The sequence below is a fragment of the Camelus ferus genome, chromosome 23 (genome assembly GCF_009834535.1).
Source record: "Camelus ferus isolate YT-003-E chromosome 23, BCGSAC_Cfer_1.0, whole genome shotgun sequence".
NCBI lineage: Eukaryota > Metazoa > Chordata > Mammalia > Artiodactyla > Camelidae > Camelus > Camelus ferus.
In genome coordinates, this window is record NC_045718.1 from 22,805,357 (window position 1) to 22,825,955 (window position 20,599).

General features: G+C 43.8%; 1 protein-coding gene across 4 annotated transcripts in view; it reads right to left on the bottom strand.

Moving 5' to 3' along the window:
- Nucleotides 1–20,599, bottom strand: part of PTPN14 (protein tyrosine phosphatase non-receptor type 14) — a 161,767-nt gene that overhangs the window by 42,718 nt on the left and 98,450 nt on the right. For all 4 annotated transcript variants that reach the window (XR_004314476.1, XM_032466470.1, XM_032466471.1 and 1 more), the window contains exons 4-7: nt 10,818–10,915; nt 8,454–8,521; nt 2,149–2,219; nt 1,101–1,188 (exon numbers count right to left, since the gene is read on the bottom strand). Coding sequence is in view for 3 of the 4 variants with exons in the window: in XM_032466470.1 (XP_032322361.1) it covers nt 1,101–1,188; nt 2,149–2,219; nt 8,454–8,521; nt 10,818–10,915 (325 nt within the window). In the remaining variant the exon portion in view is untranslated. The remainder of the gene's footprint in view (nt 1–1,100; nt 1,189–2,148; nt 2,220–8,453; nt 8,522–10,817; nt 10,916–20,599) is intronic.

The following is a 20,599-nucleotide window of genomic DNA, read 5'->3' on the forward strand; positions in this document are numbered from 1 at the left end:
TCCACGGCCTCCAACTTCCAGGGCCCGAGAAGCCAGCTTTCTAGAAGTGGAGAAAAGTTTACTCTGATTTTTCAATGGCCCCAGATATCATGACTATGTATGGGCTGCTGAAACCTAAGTGGGATGCAGATGGCTTCGTAAGGCATTATCGCAAGGAAAATGGATTACAGCCCTACGAAGGGCAACCATTAGAGAAGCAAAAGAAAATTAAACAAATCTAAAAAAGAGCCATTTAGCCTTTTTCGCAAGCTGCGGCCACCCTGCTCGATTCTACTTGATACACATGGGCAGTTCTCATTAAGGCAAATTGCAAACGGGCAACAGAGGGGGAACAGAACACTTATAAAACAGCCAGCAGAGCCAGTTTGGAGTGAAATGTTTATGCTGAAATTACAGGCGTCTCCCAAATTGCTGAAATGTGCCAGTTGCTTTAGGTTTCTGATAAAACTCCATCTTTTGTAAAGTGGGTCGGCAGAGAGAGGAAAATGAGTTTGGATGATGGACTCAGCTCTATAAATGACCACGCACCACGACCCCCTGCCACACCCACTTCAGGAGGTGGATCTGTGGCAAAGGACGGGACAGGCTGTAATAGTTTCCAGAAAACACCAAAGGGGCTGGAAACCCACAACAGAGGCTCTGCAGAGTTGGAGATCAAGTATGACTGCACACAGGAAATGTTTCCTTCTACCTGCAGACAATCATCACCGTATCAGCCCAAAGAGGAGGAGAGAGAAGCAGCATGGGGCAGAAAACTGCTGCGGAGGGTCTGACTTCAGGCACACGTGACGTTTGCTACTGGTCCAGTTGCGAGGCTGGATGTGACCTTGATACCTTTGCGGCACCAGACGGACTGGTGTTTGATGCTCACTCAGAAGGCTGTCTTACAAATGAGATACTCTGCTGAAGACCATGGAAAGCTTCAGAATCTCTCAGTTATGAGAAAGTGCTCGCTTTTACCTAAAGTAAATTGGACTTGCTAACTAATGCCACATACAACAAGAAAGCCAAGCCTTCTGGCTCTCTGCTATTGATCAGCACTGATTCTCCAAGTGCCTGTGCTGTTCTGAGCCAGCTAAAACAAGGCCAGGGTATGCTACCTTCACAGGGAAGATTTCCTGTCCAAATCCATCCAAACGTTCCACTTCGTTGATGTACATAAGCTCAGCTTCTGCTGGCAGGATTCCACTAAAATTAAAAGAGCATCAAAGGAGGAAATGGTTAAGGGTGACAAAGTCAGTGGAAGATCTTACCCTCCTGGTGGCAAATTCCAGAACTGTGGTTTCAGTTCTGGGAAAAGCCATCATCACCCAACTGTGCGGGCATGGTGCATTACTACGTAATTCATTAACGTATTTCCCAGTAGCCTTGTACTCAACTGGGAATAATAAGAGTGGGATGAAGTATTTAATTAAGAGCCAAAGCCCTATAACACTAAATAATTATTCCAGACATCCTGGTGAATAATGTTGTCTGCTTTAAAAAAAAAAAAAAAAGTTATTTTTCTCCCACCTGGGAAAAAAATCTCCACTGTTAAAAACAAGGAAACAAGGGGGGGAAAAAAGAAAGAAAAGAAAAAGAAAAAAAGTTTATGAGAATGATATTTTGGGAGCCAAGTAGCCAAGCTAAGAGAGCCTAGGACCACTGCACAGGTCGCCTGAGGTCGGAAGGGAAGGATGTTTGTTTGCTGCGGGTCCCAAAGAGCTCCAAGCAGCCCTGTTCACGCTTTCAGTGCTGCCTTCAGTCTCAGTCTTTCCCTCTGATCCTGACTTTTCCACCCAGAGCAGCTCTCCAGCTCTCAGCACAAGCAGCGCCAGGCTTCCTGGGTCTGACAACAGAGTTTTAGGACAGTCAGTCACAGAGCGAGGAATTCCTCTGGCCAACAACTCCTCATCTGTGTGAGCTGACTGGTGTTGAAGAAGAAAAGGGGGGAGAAAAGAAAGGGAGGGAGAAAGAAAAAAAAAAAAGGGAGAGAGAGAGAAAAAGAAAAGGGAGTAGGGGCAGGTAGGACAGTTTTCAAATCTACGTGCACCTCTCAGGACAAGCTGAATTACCTGCTGAAAGAAAGTGACTGTGCAGGGGCTGTGGGAGGGGGCGGGCAGGACAGTGGCCTTGTGCTGGGCGGCGCCCCTGGTCCACATGCCTTACCTGTGGGCTTTGTGCTCCTGAGCCACCTTCTGCGTCAGCTCCTCCAGAACGGCTTCTTCCAGGGCCAGATCCTATCAAAACGGAAAGCAGTGGGAGGCACTTGCCATTCTGCTTGCAAACCTTAAAAGCTCTTTTTCCCAGGAGATGTTTCTGATTAGCCTCGCTTCCTGAATCTCCCTTTACTCCTTCGAATTAACGGTTGGGATTTTTAGGACCGAGCTCCACTTTTACTTTTGTAACGTGGCTCCCACCATGACTTAGGCTATTTCAAGGCATGTCTGGGGGCTGCCACCTTAACTCCGGAGGGCCCAGGAATAGTTCTTTTTTCATTGACCTTCTTCTTCCCTATCTGCCTGCCTCTCAGACTCACTTTTATTACAAGTGCTCTGTAAGTGCTTACATGTTTTTAAACAATGAGAATAGGTAGGAAAATGAGTTTCTGGGCATCGCCCCTTCAAAAGCTGAGCCTAGGAAGGGACGGGGTCTGGGCTTTTTCTCCACCGGCACAATCCCAGCAAATTAATTCAGAGCCTCCTGAAGGCAGAACAGGCTCATCACAGGTTACTTGATGAGACCTTTGGAGCAAAAGAGGTTCTGACAGCTAAACCACCTCAGGGGCGCTCTGGAAGGTAACAGCCAGGTGGCTGACCAGCTGATGTCTCCACCACCTGGACCAGCACTGTGCTGGCTCCCACGGGGTTAGAGCCCACTGCACACACTGCTTCCCAACTCCCCCTTCAAGGACGGTGGGTGTGTTTACAGGGCTTGTTAAACATTTACCGGGAACGTGTTACGGAGTCTGGAAGAATAAATTCAAGACAGAGAGGCCAGTCAGTTCCTGAGACCTTGACTGGCATGGGGATTCTAAAGCTTGTCCCATCCCACGTGGTGGCCTGGGGATGCTCAAGTCGTGGGCCCGGCTGCCTCCGCCCTTCCCCACCTCCTACCGCCCCCAAGCTGGTGAGCACCAAGGAGGACACAGATGTGCTCTGTTTCCCTCTGAGCCCCAAGGGGACGTCAGAAGGGGCTCTGAGCCGTGTGTCCCGGTGGGGCCCTCCGAGGCACACTGCAGACACTGAGGGTGGGGGGAGGGGCTGATCTTTTCACAGCAAACCTCCAAAGTGCTTCATTCCCTTGACTCTAAAATACCCTCTATACAAAAATTACTCTAATTTAATAGCTTTTCATGAAACACTACACCCAAAGAGGTGACCTCAAAACTGCAAGAAACATCCCATCTCAATCATGAAACTGTGGGAGGGTGGAAATCAGTATTTCCCAAAGCTGGAAAATGAGAGCGTAATGATATATTGGAAATCCTACAGCTCTGCAGATGGTCCTGAGAAACCTTGGAGAAGATGGAGGGAATTACTGGCAGCTCGTATTTTTCACGTGTTAACTGATTAATTTGCTGTTTCCTGTTTAGCCATCCACTGAAACAACCCAAGTCCGTGAGAGGAAATAAGCTGGACAATTTCAGTTTTATGCTGTGGAATCACAGACACCATGTGGCTTAGGAATCCAGCTACGTGTGTGCATGTGGTATTGAGTAGGAGGAATAACTCGATACTAATTTTGAAAAGCTAATGAAAGGCATGTGGCAATAGAATAAAGAAACTTAAGTGAAGATCAAAAAGTGCTCCATTAAGCCACTGCCTCCTCCTTTTAAAAAAAGAAAGGGTCCAAATGGACCCCTCTGCTCCTTACTCAATCCCACCGCCTCATCTGTGTCTGCCTCCCCCCCCCGCCCCGGGATGTGGCCCTGCCACCCAGGCGGGCGAGAGCGGCCGGTGCGATGAAAAATGGCAGCGTGAGAGCCTGTGCACCGCCGCACATCTGCAGGGGCCCCCTGTGTACTTAACTTTGTTCTCTGCTCTGCTGCAGAAATGCCATCTGACAAACTCGGTGACTTTAGAAGATCAAACACAGCCATTCACCCATCTTCCCTCCCCCACCAAAGGAATGCATCCTTCTCTTTGAAAACTCTAGTGGAACCAAGCAGAAAGTTTACAACCCGCCATGGCTCCCCACTGCCGACTCAATTAGGTCAACACCTGGGCCTGGCATTCAGACCATTCTTCGGTGTGACCCAGCCGTCCCCTCAGACCTAATCTCTCAAGGTTTCAAGACCTCAGGCCGACTCTTCCTAACACAGACAGCATTCACACCTCCACGCACATTCGTGCCCACCCTTCCTGGGAGGACCACCCAGGCCCATCACACCAAGTGCAACGTCACCCCATCCATCAGCGCCCGTCTCACCTACCACTCCCTAGACAGGGCTCCCATGTTCCCTGAGCAGGATGGAAGCCTTTCGTGCTCTGGGCCTACCTCTTCTGCCCTGTGTGCATCTCCCTCACGGTCCTGACTGCAGCCTGCCCACTGCCTTTCTCACACAGTTGTTTGTATACTCTTACCCTTTGTTCTTGTCTCCCTCTCTCTGGCAGATTATAGGCACCTGAGGTCAGGGGTTCACCTCCACATCACCTCCAGGGCCCATCACAGAGCTTTGTACAATGCCAGCTTATAAACTCTTAACATACAGTAGGTGGTCAATAAATGTTGACTGAACTGAACTCAATATGCAATGTCAGTTTCATATCATTAGAGGTTTGAGTTATGCAAAGCTGCTTAATGATCGTTTGTACCCCCTGCCGGTCCTCTGTCTGCTCACATTTCAAAATGCACACAGTACCGTTGCCTGGAAAACACACTCTTCAGCATCCTTGTCCTTGCCTAACAGAGACAGAATAATAATGCTGAAGATGATAATAATATGATGAGGAGGAGGATGACAATGACAGTAAACACTTACTGAGAATTTACCCTGTGCCAAATTGAGTACTTCACATGCGTTCTCTCCTTTCATCCTCACAGTCAGATTGGGCTTGTTACCTTCATTTTTAGATCAGACGATGGAGGCTCTGGGTAAACAATGTGCCCAAGTTCATACGGCCAGTAAGTGGCACAGCCAGGATATGGGCACAGAACACTTGACCTCTGTTCTCCTCTAAACCTCCTGAGCACAGGCCACTGGCCACAGTGTATTCAGGATACAACAGGGGTCGGGGTGCAGGGGAGGAAAGGAGATATGACTGACGCCAAAACCTAGGAGTATTCACAATTCAGATACACACTCTGACCTCCACTTCTGCCACCTCACCCGCAGCACTGCCCACCAGGAATTTCTGGAATGATGGAAAAGTTTTATATCCAAGCTTTCCAGTACAGGAGCCACTGGCCACATGTGGCTACTGAGTGTTTTTAAACTGTAGCTCGTACAATTGAGGGACAAAGGTTTTAATTTTATTTAACTTTAATTAACTTAAATTTGAATGCTAATAGCCACCCGTAGCTAGTAGCTACTATCCCAAAGAGGGAAGTTCAGGATCCAAGAACAAAAGCACCAATATGGCCCATGCACGGTGAGATTTAACAAGGGCTCTGCTGTTACAATACCTGATTGCTTAGAGCCCCGTGGAGACACGGTCTTATTCTGGAAAAGGTATCATACACAAAATAACTCTTTTCCTGCTTCACAGAACTTTAACCTGTCCAAGCATTTTACCACCTACAAACTCACACATATCATGCTGTAAATCACCTTTGAAAGTTCTCCCAATCTCTTCCTAAAGGCTATGTGATAAAGACTTTCAATGAGAGAAATGTAAAAACAAGAAATTATGGAAAATTATCAACCCAATTCACTGCGTCCATTTGACACAAACATGCACATTCTCTAAAATTCTAAGGTATGAGCTTCGCTGTCTTCCCAACAGCGCACCAGGAAACACCCTGACTTCTGGGGTGAGCTTCTGAGATGTTACAGGTATTGATACTAAGTCCTATGAGGAACTTCTCTGCTAATATGCTAATTTCTTTGAATGGAGGCTGATTTAATCAGTGGAATTAAATAAGGCATAAAAACAGTAGGCCCAGCAGATAATACTGCTGTTATCTTGGTGAGAAGAAGGACTGAGCTATTCATAAAAAGTTAGAAATCTTGCAGTATTTCCCTAACCTACAGGATTAAGGTTAAGTTTTAGACCAATTTAGAGCAAAGGCAACCCTCCTACACTGTTGGTGGGAAAGTAAATTGCTGCAGCCACCGTGGAAAACAGTATGGAAGTTTCTCAAAAAACTAAAAATAGAACTAGCATATGACCCAGCAATTCCACTCCCAGGTATATATCCAAAAAACCCAACAACACTAATTTGAAAAGATACATGCACCCCAATGTTCATAGCAGCATTATTTTCAATTGCCAAGATATGGAAGCAACTTAAGTGTCCATCAACAGATGAATGGATAAAGAAGATATGATAGACAGACAGACAGACAGACAGACAGACAGACACAATGGAATACTACTCAGGCATAGAAAAGCTGAAATTTTGCCATTTGCAGCAACATGGATGGACTTGGAGGGCATTACGCTAAATGAAATAAGTCAGACAGAGAAAGACAAATCCTATATTATATCACTTATACGTGGAATCTGAAAAATACAACAAACCAGTGAATATAACAAAAAAGCAGCAGACTCACAGATACAAACTAGTGGTTACTAGTAGAGAGGACGGGGAGGGGCAAAATAAGGGCGGGAGAAGGGGAGGTGCAAACTACTGGGTGTGACATTGGCTCAAGGATGGATGTACAACACAGAGAATATAGCCAATATTTTGTAATAACTGTAAATGGAAAGCAACCTTTAAAATGATATAAAAAAATTTTTTTTAAGTTTTGGACCAGTTTAGACTCATCGCATGTAGGGACAGAAATATTACCTGCAGCCTTACTTACTTCTGGTCTATCAAAACTTAAAACCTTTGTCACCAGACACTCTCCCTCCCATATGCCACAGCAGGTTAGATGCCAAGTTCTGCCCATTCTAATTCCAAAATATCTCTTGCATTGCTTTTTTGTCTTTCTCTTCACTGCCAACACCTAACTCCTACCTCCTGTCGAGAACACTACAACAGGTTCCCACCTGACGTCCTAGCACAAATGGTCTCACTGCTCTAATCTAGCAGTTCTCCGAGTGTGGGGTCAGTAAACCCCAGGACGGAGCCCGTGCTTTCTAACTCCTCAGATGTTTCAGGCTTATCCGCCACCGCTCCCCTCTGCACCGCTGAGTGGCCGCTGGAGTGGCCAGCCGACCCCCGCCCAGTCACCCAGGCCGCCTGGGCTCTGCACCCCCTCTCTCTGTCTAGGGCTTCTGTGGCTCCCTCCCTCTCGGCCTACTGCAATGCTGCCCATCCTTTAAGAGGCAGCTCACACGCCATGAGCCTTTCAGCCTTCCCTCAACCCCCAAACACATGTAACCTCTCCCCACATAAAATCCCGACCATATTTTTTACACTTGGCTTTGCATTCGGATTTTGCAAACTTCCTATTGACTCAGCCATTCTCCCTGAGAACAAGCACCGTTTCTCATATAACTTCATCCCCCACGGGTGAGCCCCCCAGGTCAGTGCTTCGAGCACAGGAAAAGTAAGTGGTGAATGATCGTGATTTCTAAGGTCAAACAGAATGTTGGAGTGGGTATAGCTCTTCCCTAAAATGGCTTTTCAAATGTTTTAACCTTCCTCACGAAAACTCTTCTCTTTTACTCCAAAGCTACTAAAAAACAAACAAAAATTCCCCAGGGATAAAATCCAAGCTTCATCCCCAATTTAACCCAGAAGTGGACATTTTACTTCACTGACATACTCGAGAAACTTTTCCGAGCGCAGACTCTGTGCAAGAGGACAGTGGACAAGACAGAGAGGGTCCCTCCTTAAGGACCGTAGAGCTGACATTCTAGCTGACGATGAAAAATACTGAAAGAGCTCTGAAATACACACATAGAAGGTGATTTAGCAGGAAGCGCTGGATGGTTTGCATGCATCACATAGTTGGTCAAGGAAAAGGAAGGTTTCTCTGAGGAGGTGATATCTGAATTAAGACCTGAATGACAAGTCACAGGAAGACCTGGGGCCGAGCATTCTAGGCAGAGGAAGGAAGCCCAAGTCCAGAGGCTCGGGGATGAAACAGGCTGGGTGTGCTCAGAAAGGAAGAGCTCTCACCACAGCGCCTGGCGGTGGCAGTGACACTAGATGGCAGTGTGGGGGGTGGGGGCAGGGAAGTGTCTTGAGGAGCTGGGAAGTTTCTCAGTGTTTTACAAAACTTGCCTCTACTTGATAAACGCAGAGACATTCTCCCCAGGGAATGTGTGTGTCGATTCCTCTGAGATTTTCAACAGAAAAAATTAAACATACAAAGAAGATAGGAAATTAATTAAGGAAAAGGAAATTACACTTACCATAGGAAATAGCACATATTCTCTGAGGAAATCCTGAGAATCAAACTGATTATAGTCTCCAAAATCAGCTGAAAGGAAAAGAAAGGTGGTATTTATTACATGACAATAAAGATGGAATAAATTACGGTAAACTTATGACTACATTTCTTCTTCCCATTTCATCCTGTTTCTGCACTATTATTAAATAAAAACAGTGCCAAGATGTGTTCGACATCATTACCACTTTTACACAGCAATAATGTAAATATGAGCACGTGTGCACTGCTGCACAACTTTCTAGAAAGAATAGGGGAAATTTGAAAGTGACTCCTAAGCTATTTAAAAAATTGAAAACAAGTCTATGTTTATCTTTTTGTTAAATATGCACCAATACGTATCTTAAGAGTATCTGCCAAGGGGACTTTAACTCAAGGTTAATTTTGACAACTGAAGAGCCAAACCTATCAGCATCTTTTCATATATTTGCAGCTGGAAATTCCCACTATAAATCACCCTTGGCAAGCGATCCTGTAGATTTTTACACCTCCTAAACAACTCCACATGTTACAAGATGCCCCAAATTCTGTTTTGCCCTGTCTTCATCTCACCATGGAATGTCTGAGCACATGCAAAATGAATATAGGGAGCCTCTAATAGAAATCTATAAATATCTTGCTTCTAATCCTGCTCGCTCTCAAAAAAAAAAAAAAAAAAGAAAATCAAAAGAGCATGAAATGTTACTTTCACGTAAAATGTTTCACATCAGGTAGAAATGGATTCAGGTATTTTAAGGTAACAAGAGATGTAGAGTGAGGGGATCTGCACAGAAGGCGAGGGGACAAGATGTTACCAAGAAGGCAAAGGTACGCCTACAAACTCAGCATGAAACGAATTACACGGTGAGGCATCCGGGAACACCACCAAAGATGGCGAGTTCCGTCTATTTTCAAGTTTAGTCATCTGTGTTCATATTTCATCATGACTTAGAGCTCTACTGATGTGTCTAGCTGCCCAATAAGGGTTCTCAGAAAAATTATTTTACAAACATTACAGCGAGAGGAGGTTTCATCAGGCTGAACAGCAAGCTTCAGGACCCAAGGAAAAGAGAGTCCAGAGTTAAGTTCACCAACTTCCTTCAGCCTGAAAGCTATCACGAGGGTCCTCCAATTTCCAGGATGCCTGTAATAAGCCCAATGATTGAAGAGTGAGAATGATTGAAGAGTGAGAGGGAAAAAAGAGAGTAAATAAAGTGAAAAGGAAGCATCTGAGAGAAGAAACACCCAATTTGAAGATGAGGGACATGTTGGATCTTTTCTGTCTTCTCCCCAGTAAAGGCATCGAGTGACTCTTCAGTTGTAACTACAGATAGTTCTGGCACACCATCTGGGCCCTGCTCCCGCCCCTTCCAGTCTTTAAGTGCACAGATACCCGGTGTACCTTGAGTCCACAGGGTAACAGGAGAAGCTAACTACTAGGAATTGTACGTCTAACAAAAATCACTAACCTGCTAATACCCCAGGGAATGAAAGAGATGAAGCGGAGGCTGCCTCTTTAGACACTTTAGAACCCAGAAGGTTTAACTTCAGTGCAGAGTCTGGGGTGGGAAGTTCAGCACAGCTTCTACAACAACATCCCACACAGCAAGGACTCGGCGGCTGGCAGGCGTATTACATTTGCACGTTAACTGATTTTAAAGAAAATCATGATGGAAAGGGAAACATGTTTCTCTTTAAAATTTTTACTTTTATCTTCGTGTTTTTAATATGACCAAAGTCAATTGAGCTACCATTCAATAAAGAGTAATGTACAAATATATGTAAAGAATTATGTAATATGTTAATAAATACATATAACACTTTAGAGAAGGTGAAAAATAGCTGATCAATCTAAGTAGGGCAAGTTGAAAGATAAATTTACTCCAATACACATGTGTTATTTCATATTATATTCGTGCATTTTAAGTTTCTCTCGTTAAGTGTGTCAGAATAAATTATACTATAATGTTTTGAGCTATCACACTTGAAACTTATGTGAATGAAAGTCAAGCCCAAAATGTGACCACACTGGGCAGTGGAAAAATTCTAAGAAAATGTTCCACAAACCCTGCAATGTAGCTTTAACTAGAGGCAGGATGAAAGCTGCTCTTTCTTTAAATAAAACTAAAATTATACAAGCGTAAACAATTTGCAAGCAGCTTTGTGAAATCCACCATCCTGCCACCAAAAATCCCTACCTCTGCATTTTTAATGTAAGATACCTTGAAATGAAAAGCAAGGGTTCCTAAGGGGTCATTGAAGTGGCTGTAACTTTTCCCTCTGAGAGTCCAGCAATGCCATCACCCAGCAGAAGACGGAGTGTCACACACTGGTCCTCACTCTCTCTTACCTTGCACAGCTAAGCCAGCCAGCCGGATCACCTGTTCCAGTGTACACCGCAACCGCCCTTCAAGCACGTCTTTCTTGACTTGCAGGTAATACTGATATCTGTTCATGGAAACAGAGAAACAAATAACCTTAAAAACACATACTTGGAATACGTTCCCACGACATGGATGTCTCTGGATGTGAAACCTTGTGTACACAGCAGGACACACAGGTGATGTCGATAAATGTCGGCTCTATAAAAGACGGAAAGTGACCTCTGCCTGTGTTTATCTTTGTTTGATGTGGCAGGTGCCACGTCCCAGTCACTCTGAGGTCGCAAGCATTCTCATCACATCAGTTCATTGTGGGCCGGCAGGATCAACTACTGATAAGGACCAGCTCTTCACAACAAGAGACCAGGAGTGAAAACGCTCTCCCACACCTGGCCACCAGCAACAACACAGCTACCAAAGCCACATTCAGTGGTGTGCATTCCTGAAAAATTGTGGAAACACACCATTTGTTAAACCCAAAGGTTTGGTAGGGTAGAAGGCAAATAGGCCAAATCTTTTGGAACTCTGCTAATGGACAGGACAAAGCTCTTCAGAGCCAGCCTCACCCTCCCCATCTGTGACTCATAAAAATCTAACCAAATGTAATACTGAGCCTTCCAGCCAGAAGTATGTTCTCCAAGCAGCAAAGTGCAGACAGACAGAATATGCCCATATACAACATCAGCCTCAGACCAGACCACTGTTCTCAGACGCTAATACAGTGCATTGTTTCCTTGCCAGTAAAATCGTACTTGGAATTACCTCAGTGCTTAGAAATCTCCCTACCCCAAATCTTTACTTCCCAGGACTCCACTTCCTTTGACCAAACTCTAAAACACAGCCACCTCTACAACAGTCAGACTTTTCTAGCGTCAATTCTTGGCAAATACTAACGAGCTTTTTGTTCCTGGTAACCATAACTCTCTACTTTTCCAAACCTTTGGCATGTCAATCAAGGGAACTCAGGAGTGACCCAAAGCCCAGCTCTCTTGGGAAGAGGCAATCATCCCTGAGGGCTAATTATTGTCGTCTCCACCTTGACATCATGGACGTCGTCACACGTCCGTCGGATGCCTATTTGAGTGGAGGGATGAGGCTCTACAAAACAGTCTACTTCTCTTGCCTCGGGTCTACGGGACAGGGTGAAGACAGCTGTGTTAGTCTCTGGCAGGAAAACCTACACTCAAACCAGAAGGACCAACACTTGGAGTTATTTAAAGACTGTTTTTCAAACATAATATACAATAGAGAAGCAACCTATTTTTTTCTACTGCCATTCTTTCACCTAGAATATTCACAGTCATTTTACAGGGTCCACCAATGAATCCACAATCTCACTTCCCAGCAACAACAGTTGATTAAATCAGTTAATGTGTATAACAAGTGTCGTCACTGATTTTCAGAGGCAAGTCCCAGACACTGTGTCGAAAACCTTTGTGTCCACTCACTGCTCTGCCGTCACCTAGGCAGTACAGCCTTAGCTGGCTGGAGGCATCTGGATTCTAAATCCCAACAAACAGGAACAGAGGTTACATGAGAACCTTCAAAGTCTTTTGCTGGTAACAAAGTAGCAGTTCGGCTGTTTCTGAATGTGCACAAACAATAGGGAGGAAATACTAGGTCGGACAGTTTAAAAAATCCTGTGCAATTGAAGGCACCGCCTGTGTCTGTGTGTGTGTGTGTGTGTGTGCGTTTTCTTTGCTGAGGGAGTTTCTGGCAATAATATATGATGGAGGGTAAAAGGGAAGACATGACCTGCTTCATTCTTCATAGGAGAGAATTAGAGTAAATGAAAACATGTTGAAGCAATAATCATACATGAATTAAAAGAAACAGCATGAGAGTGAATCAAACTATTGACAACTAAAGAAATCTGAATTGCTGCAGTGAAACTATGCCACATGTTACCATTCCAGTCTCCTTTTTCCCGCTGTTCACTAAGGTCACATCCCGAAGCTCGGGCATGTTTCCAAAGGTCTCACCCAAGGTGAGTTACCATCATAGAAGGGTGGTCCCACGCATTTATTCTCGCTGTCCAAGTGCCTGCTGTTTGCCTGCATGTCTCCCATTCCAAGGGGAAAGAGACAGCCAGTCTGCACATAGCAAGTGCCAAGGATCTCAAGTTCCAAGGTTCTCAAGTTCCTTGGTTTCATTCAGCAAACCAAGAGCTCCAACAAAAATGCTTGACACGAGCACCTTTGCTTTAAGGAGTGTGCAGCCCACAAGCGCGGTTCAGGGTTTTATAGCCTTACTGAAATAACGGATTTAGGTCTAAAGGCATAATCGAATGATGTACACTATTAGTTCGTCTCCTGGGAGAAGGCTCAGTAGAACTTGAATGAGGGGAAATACAGGCTTCAGAAGCTTTCTTTTCACAGGAAGCTACAGCACGAGTTTCCTGTTGTGTTCTCCACCCTTCCCTCGAGGCTCTTCCTCGGTCCCCTCTGCCAAGCTCGTTCCTTGTTTCCAGCCTGGTTCTTGGTTTCCCTCTTGTGCGTCTGCACCAGTTCTCCCGGAAAGAGTCAGAGGTCCCCTCGTTAGCGCGAGGTACCTTTCCCTCCAAGAGACTTTAGGAATTGCCTGGGAGACTTTCACGGAAGATCTTTTATGTTTATAATTTAGCCAGGTCTTAGACAGGAGACCCCCTTCCTGTGGAAACCCAAGCAAGCAAGGGGGTCCTCAGTCATCAAAAGATCTTTTAAGTGCCAAGAGTTCACTGTGAAAGCAGGTAGGTCTTTGAAGAGGAGTCACCTAGAATCTGAGGACCATACTTTCAAGATTGAGGGAATAAGAAGAAAAGAGGGATGAGAAAAAGTGTTAACGTCATCCTATTGCCAGAGGACCCCGCTGCGTCTTTCTTCAGAAAAGTTAAGGGATAATTAAAAACAAACAAACAAAACAACCAAAGAACTCAGAAACAGAATCTCAGGATAGGAAGGAATGTTAATGTTTACTGAAGAAAGGTAGAGTAGGATTCTCAAAACAACAGCAAGAACAGCACTCGCACAAAACCCAAAAGCCCAAAAAAACCAGAAGACCCAACTCCAAGGCAGGAAAGGATGGTAAAGTTCACCTACTCCTCCTATTCATACGTTTGAAAGTCTTCTACATACACTCACTCCTTCCTGCCTCAAGTGGTTTCGACTTATTTTCTGCTCTGCTGGTCCAGGAGACATGTGGATATTAACACATACTTGTTGGGGGGGTTGGGGGTAATGGTTCAGCGGTAAAGTGTATGCTTACTTAGCATGCATGAGGTTCTGGGTTCCATCCCCAGTACCTCCATTTAAAAAAAAAAGTTTTTTTAAATACAGAAAAAATTTTAATTAGATTTAAAAATTTTTAATTACTTTGTTTAAAAAAAAAAAAAACCCACATAATTAAGCACTTCCTGTATGTATAAGTCGACTAGATGCTGAGGACATCCCACAGAAGTCTGGCTAAGACAGTCTGTGCCCTGCAGGGATGCTCATCGCCTCCTGGGCCACTGCTGTCATGTTTCTCTCTCCAGGGCAATATTAAGGGTCCAATGTCTAAAAACCAATGAGTAAAAGCATTTTATAAGGTGTTATCCTAGCATTATCAGCCACAGCTAGAGCCTTTTCACATGTCACCTTGGAGGTGAAAATGACCAGCTAAGGCCTTGGAAAATAAAATCCACGGGATCCAGCAAAGCAATAGCTGTACTTTTCTTACTCTGCTGATCCCAACTTTCATTCACAACCGTCACGTCTATAAAATGTGTGATCTGTCCCACGCTGGGCAACAGTGGATCCCAGTCCACCAGCAAGGAACACCAGGGTGACGCCTGGTCATTCAGGTGAAATGCAGGCTTGCACTGGGATACGGAAGGAGCTGAAGAATGCAGCACTCTTTCCTGGAAGCCATCCAGACTACGAGAGGATCAGGACAGTGTTAATGACATGGTGCTACCACCACACGAGATGGTGGATCCCACTACATGAGATCACAGAAACGGGAATGAAATTTGGACTACTTTGGAAACTTGTTTTGTTTGCTACATTTCCATTCAAAAGGCAGTTTTATAAAATATAATGATGCTATCCTATGTGAGGACCAAATAGAGAATCTGAGCTGAAATTCTGTTTCCAGAATGTTTGGTTTTTGATTAGAGATTCAATTCTAACAGCAGCAAAATATAAGAGTGGATCCTATTTTGGAAACATGCAATTTCATGGAAGTATACTCCACCCTGTCAAAGCGCTGGGTGGAGGGGAAAAGAAAAAAAAACACAACAAAAACTAATCCTTGTGCCAGGAAAGTATGTATTTGCCAACTTTCCAGAGGGATCCTCTTTGAAAACCCAAGCTCACAAGGAAAACTTTTAAATATTTTTTTTTATATATTCAAAGACTTGGAAACAGTCCATCTGACTGCTGAGTCCAACGAATGGTTTTAGGTTAAGATTTTGCCCTCCCTCTAAGAATTGGTGAACCTAATTATGCTTGTTAAATAAGAGCAAAATTACTCTCTTTTTTTTTTAAACTTTATTTTATTTAATTTACTATTTTTTTTAATGGAGGTACTGGGGATTGAACCCAACAGTTCATGCATGTTAAGCATGTGCTCTACCACTGAGCTGTACTCTCCCCTTAAAATTTTTATTTTCAAAGTTTTTTGTTTTGTTTTTAATCTTCAGAGATCATGAATTTGTGGGCTAAATGCAGGTTTGTCTGGAAGCAGAAAAGGCTTCCTGATAGCCAGTGCTCTTAAATATCACCACTGGAAACACAGACACCGTGAACTCATCTCTAGAGGGCTCACCTAGCTGGAATATTTCCATCCAACCTCAAGAAAATAAGTGATTTTTCCATATCTCTTCCTCCTCCTAAGATTTTGAGAAGAAAGTTTTAAAAAATGCCACACTGAGTCAAACCAATAAAGCATTCAACACTTCTGACAGTGGTATCAAAGGATTCTTTCAAAATTACCCACCCTAACATTTTCCTCAACGTTTACAGATGTACTGCTACGATCTTTCATCTCAGATTTTAATTCATGTATGAGGAATTTATCTAAGCACTGATATAATTCTGCGTTCACTTGCAGGTCTGTTAATACTTCTCAGATGGAGAAATTCCATGTGGTGTTCTGAAAAGTATGGACTGCGCTACCACAGAACCACAAGTAAGGCGAGAGAACTCCGAGGCCCAGGACGTGCTGCTTTTAAAATATTCCTCCCACCCCTCTCACAAGTAAAATATTCATTCCAAGTCTAGCTCAGCGGAAATGCCTCAAAGAGGGAATAACCATGAAAGTCTAAAGGCTTTAACATGTGATTTTTTTTTATTTAAAAAATTTTTTATTTTTTGATTTACAATACTGTATTAGTTTCTGGTGTACAGAATAGTGATTCAGTTATACATATACACATATATTCTTTTTCATTACAGATTACTACAAGCCACTGAATAGAGTTCCCTGAGCTATACAGTAGGACCTTGCTGGTTATCTAGTCTGTACATAGCAGTTTGTATCTGCCAATTCCAAACCCCAATTTATCCCTCCCTCTTTCCCCTTCCATAGCCATAAGTTTGTTTTTATGCCTATGAGTCTCTGTTTCATAAATAAATTCTTTTGTGTCATTTTCTTAGTTTCCACATACAAGTGCTGTCACACAATATTAATCTTTCTCTTCCTGGCTTACTTCACTTAGTATGATAATCTCCAGGTCCATCCATGTTGCTGCAAATGATATCATTTCATTCCTTTTTATGGCTGAGTAGTATTCCCGTGTTTAACATGGAATTTTGATCATGCTGCTACCCAAGGACTCAACATCCTCGGCCTAAATCACAGGATGGTGGAGACAGGAGGGTGGTAGGTCACTGCTCCTGTTCTGAATGTCTGTTGCCACTCTCCCTGGGGCCTCCCCTCCCAGAGGGTCACATCCACCTACCTCATTAACTCTGCGACTAGCTGTGGGGTCAATGAAACGGGAGTGGAAGTGACACGTGCCACTCCCAAGCAGAAGCCGCCTGAGCCCGCATCTGGTTCCCGGCTCCATTTTCCTCTGCCCTGAGACCTGCAGTGTCCGGGTGGGCACTGCTGCTTGGTTATTCTGAGCCCCAGAGAAAGAAGGCAGTGGACACAATGGACATGTGAGGTGGGCAAGAACCCAGCCTTCGTTTTTGAAAGCCACAGAGTTCTGGAGGTCATACACTGCAGCAGTACACCTTAGCCTAAGGTGGTTAGTAAAGGAAGGATTTCAAAAACCCAAGTCCAGCTCTTTCATTTTTCGAGGATATTCTGTTGAGGGACAAGAATGACTTGCCCAGGGTCACACTGCTCCCTGAAGGCAGGACCAGACAGACCAGAGCTTGGAGCTCTTTTTCTGCACAGCAACCCCACAGGCGATGAGAGAGGGATGGATTCCCAGCCACTGAAGGCAAGTCATCAATTTCACTGACGTCTAAAATTAGAAATGAAAACACAAACACCGCTACCGGCTGACTTCCATGCAATGCTTCTAAGGAAGAGCTTCGATAACCAAGCAGGCCCCCCTTGCCGTTACACGGTCTGGGCCACAGCGTATAAGACAAACATTGACATAGAAGCTTTTCTATTACATGGCTTGTTTCATAGCTTGGCCCATGGATTATGCAGATCTGCTTTTGCTCCCAGCAGCAGTGTCTGGGATATTTCACTTTCCTCCCCGGGAGGTAGAAGGAAGGGGCAGAAGACAGAGCTATGCATTCTAACTACTCATTGACAGCTTTATAAGATGCACAGAGAGATAAAAGTAAAATCAAGAGGTAAGGGTCTCCGATTATAGGCTTCTACCTAGAAGGAGAGGCTATACCCAGAAAGGTGCAAACTGGGACCTTAAGTATGTGTTTCCAAATGCAAATTTTTTTTTAAAGTAAATAGCAGTTCATCCTCAATGTCACACACAGTCTTTACTGCTTTGCACTAAGGAAAGATACTTCTCTATTATGGATCACTAAAAAGTCACCCAGACTTCACTCTGTTGCAGACTTCATAACACTTGACATTGTATGATTGGCACATCCCACCCCTGCATGGATCTCTTTTACCCCCACTGCCCAAGGAGAACTGATCAGAAAGAAAATGCTCTTTCATAGTCAGAAACCGGTCAGCGGAAGCACTTGGTGCGCTGTAACTAGGAACCTGCCGAGGCACTGCTACTGTCAGACAGCGCCCGTCTGCCTTTCCCTCCTCTACAGCTCAAGGGCAGTCAAATCAACTTATCTCCTCCCATGTGCATGGTCACTAGGGATGTGACAATTTAGGGGGAGCATATCAGTACCATCCTTAAACTCCTCAGTCCATGAAGATTTTCCATAAAACTACTAGGATGGGAGGACCAGAGAGAGAAAGATTGTTTTGTCACTGTTACTAAGAAAAGGGCAAGACTTAAAACGTCCTTCCCTCACTAGAACACTCCCCCTTCAAGCAGCAATATCGGAAGAATCTTGCTGGAATGTACTGGAAGCCCAGTTCTCCCAGGGCAGTTCAGTTACCAAAACACTAGCACTGCCTTCCGGTTGGCATTATATTGGGCAAATAAGAAATAAATGTACAAGTTTCTTAAAGATGACAAGGAGGGAATTGAGAACAAGCTGTCACAGAATTCTGGGTACGGGATGGCAAAGAGCATAATTTTAACTCTTAGATTGACAGAGATACCAGCAGGAGAGAAACAGCACATTCCAGCCATTCCAAAATGTGTTCACAGCTGTAGATCCAGATAATGGACAGGGTGGCCCACCCTGTTCTCCGTCTGCAGGACAAGATAAATAGTATGTACGCGGGCACGCAACCAGACAACCTGAAGGCCACCCTCTTTCTGTTCCTCTATTCTCAAAGCCCCTGAGAAGATTTCAGTTTGTGATTATTCAGGTATAATCATGTGTTTGGCACCTGACCCATGCACTATCTAAAATCTTTTCTGTTTAATGAATGTTCAAGTTGACGGTCAATTAAAACGGCACAGTCAAGTGGCCGACAAAGCCAACACTCCCGCAACAACGAGAAATTGAAATAAACCAACAGGGAGGGAGGGGAAAAAAAAAAAAGGCTAAAACCATAGCTCAACAAAGATAACCTTAAAAGGGAAAGTTTTTCTTCTAGCCTTTTCGCACCACAAGCCAACCCACATGCACGCATGAAAATACATACACGTGTACACACTCAGACATACAGATAAAACCGTCTTGGCAGAAGTTCAATTCCAGAGGTTTTCAACATTCATCGATCAATATCCTATTTTGTCAGAGACACCTAACTTCTTTCTGAGACTCCTTAAGTTTCAGTGAGTCAAAGGATTGCAATTCTTTCCTAAAAAGGATGATGTTTGTTTAAATGCACACAAACACACACAGGCCTTAACTACTAGTGAAAAGAGACCAATAATAGCCAGGTGTTGCAAAAGAGAAAAGCAGGCCACAACCTGATCCTGGCTTTCTGCTCTTGAACTCTTGCATTAATTATAACAAATTACAGGGAATCCAAGTACAGTTTATACATACAATAAACTCCCTAATAATAGCCTATAATTTAATCAAGGGTTCTCTTCAAAACAGAAAAACTTTTTCTCTACAATACACCCTAGAGAGAGAGCGAATACCCTGACATCACTTCTTTCTGTCCCATTCTGTGCTACTGGGTACAGATTCCTCAACAGCCATCAGGCCAGTGGGATTTTGAAGAGCCAGATAGGTTTCACTGCTATGGACTGTGATGTCCTGAACAAGGAAAACATGTCAATAGCAGTAGAAATACCCAGCCTAAAAAGAAAATACTGTCCTCAAGTACGTGATGTTAAAACAGAACCTGAGTCTGTTCTGCTCTGGCTTTAAAATCTCCAATGACTTGGAAAATAGTTTGGCAGTTCCTCAAAAGTTAAATAAAGAATTACCATCTGACCTGGCAATTCCACTCCTAGGTATGTACGCAAGAGAACTGAGAACCTATGTTCACACAGAAACTTGTACATGAATAGCAACATCATTCATAACAACCAAAAATGAGGAAACAATCCAAATGCCCATCAACTTATCAATGGATAAACAAAATGTGGTCTATCCATACAATGGAATATTATTTAGTCATAAAAAGGAACAAGGTATTGATACACTGCTACCACACGAATGAACTCTGAAAATAGCGTGCTAAGCGAAATAACTCAAGACACACACAAAAAATCCACATGTTGTATGATTCCATTCATAGGAAATGTGCAAGAATAGGCAAATCCATAGAGACAGAGAGTAGATCAGTGGTTGCCAGAGGCTGGGAGTCAAGGGGAAGGGGGGTGATTGCTAATGTTCAGAAATTAGATAGTGGTAATGGTTGTACAACTTTGCATATACAGTAAAAATCATTGAATGTATACTTTAAAATGGTTAAAATAGTGAATGTTATATTATGTGAATGTTATCTCAACAAAACAAAACAAAACAAAATATCCAATAACCCTAATCAGGAAAAAGTTCAACTCCCGATACAGCACCAGACCCTTCATCATCCACTCAAAACTGCTTTCTTTCTAATTTCAAGTCTTACCACATACCATATCCTTGAGCGGTAATAAGTTTACTGTGCTTCCCAATACACTGCTTCTTTCTCGCCCCCTTACTGTTTCTTCTGTCTTAATGCCCTCACCCATCCTCCTCCACTTGGGCAATTATCCACTCATCCTTCAAAGTTTAGTTGAAACGTATCTCCTTTTCTAAAGCTTCCCAAATAGTCTCAACCAGTTAATGAA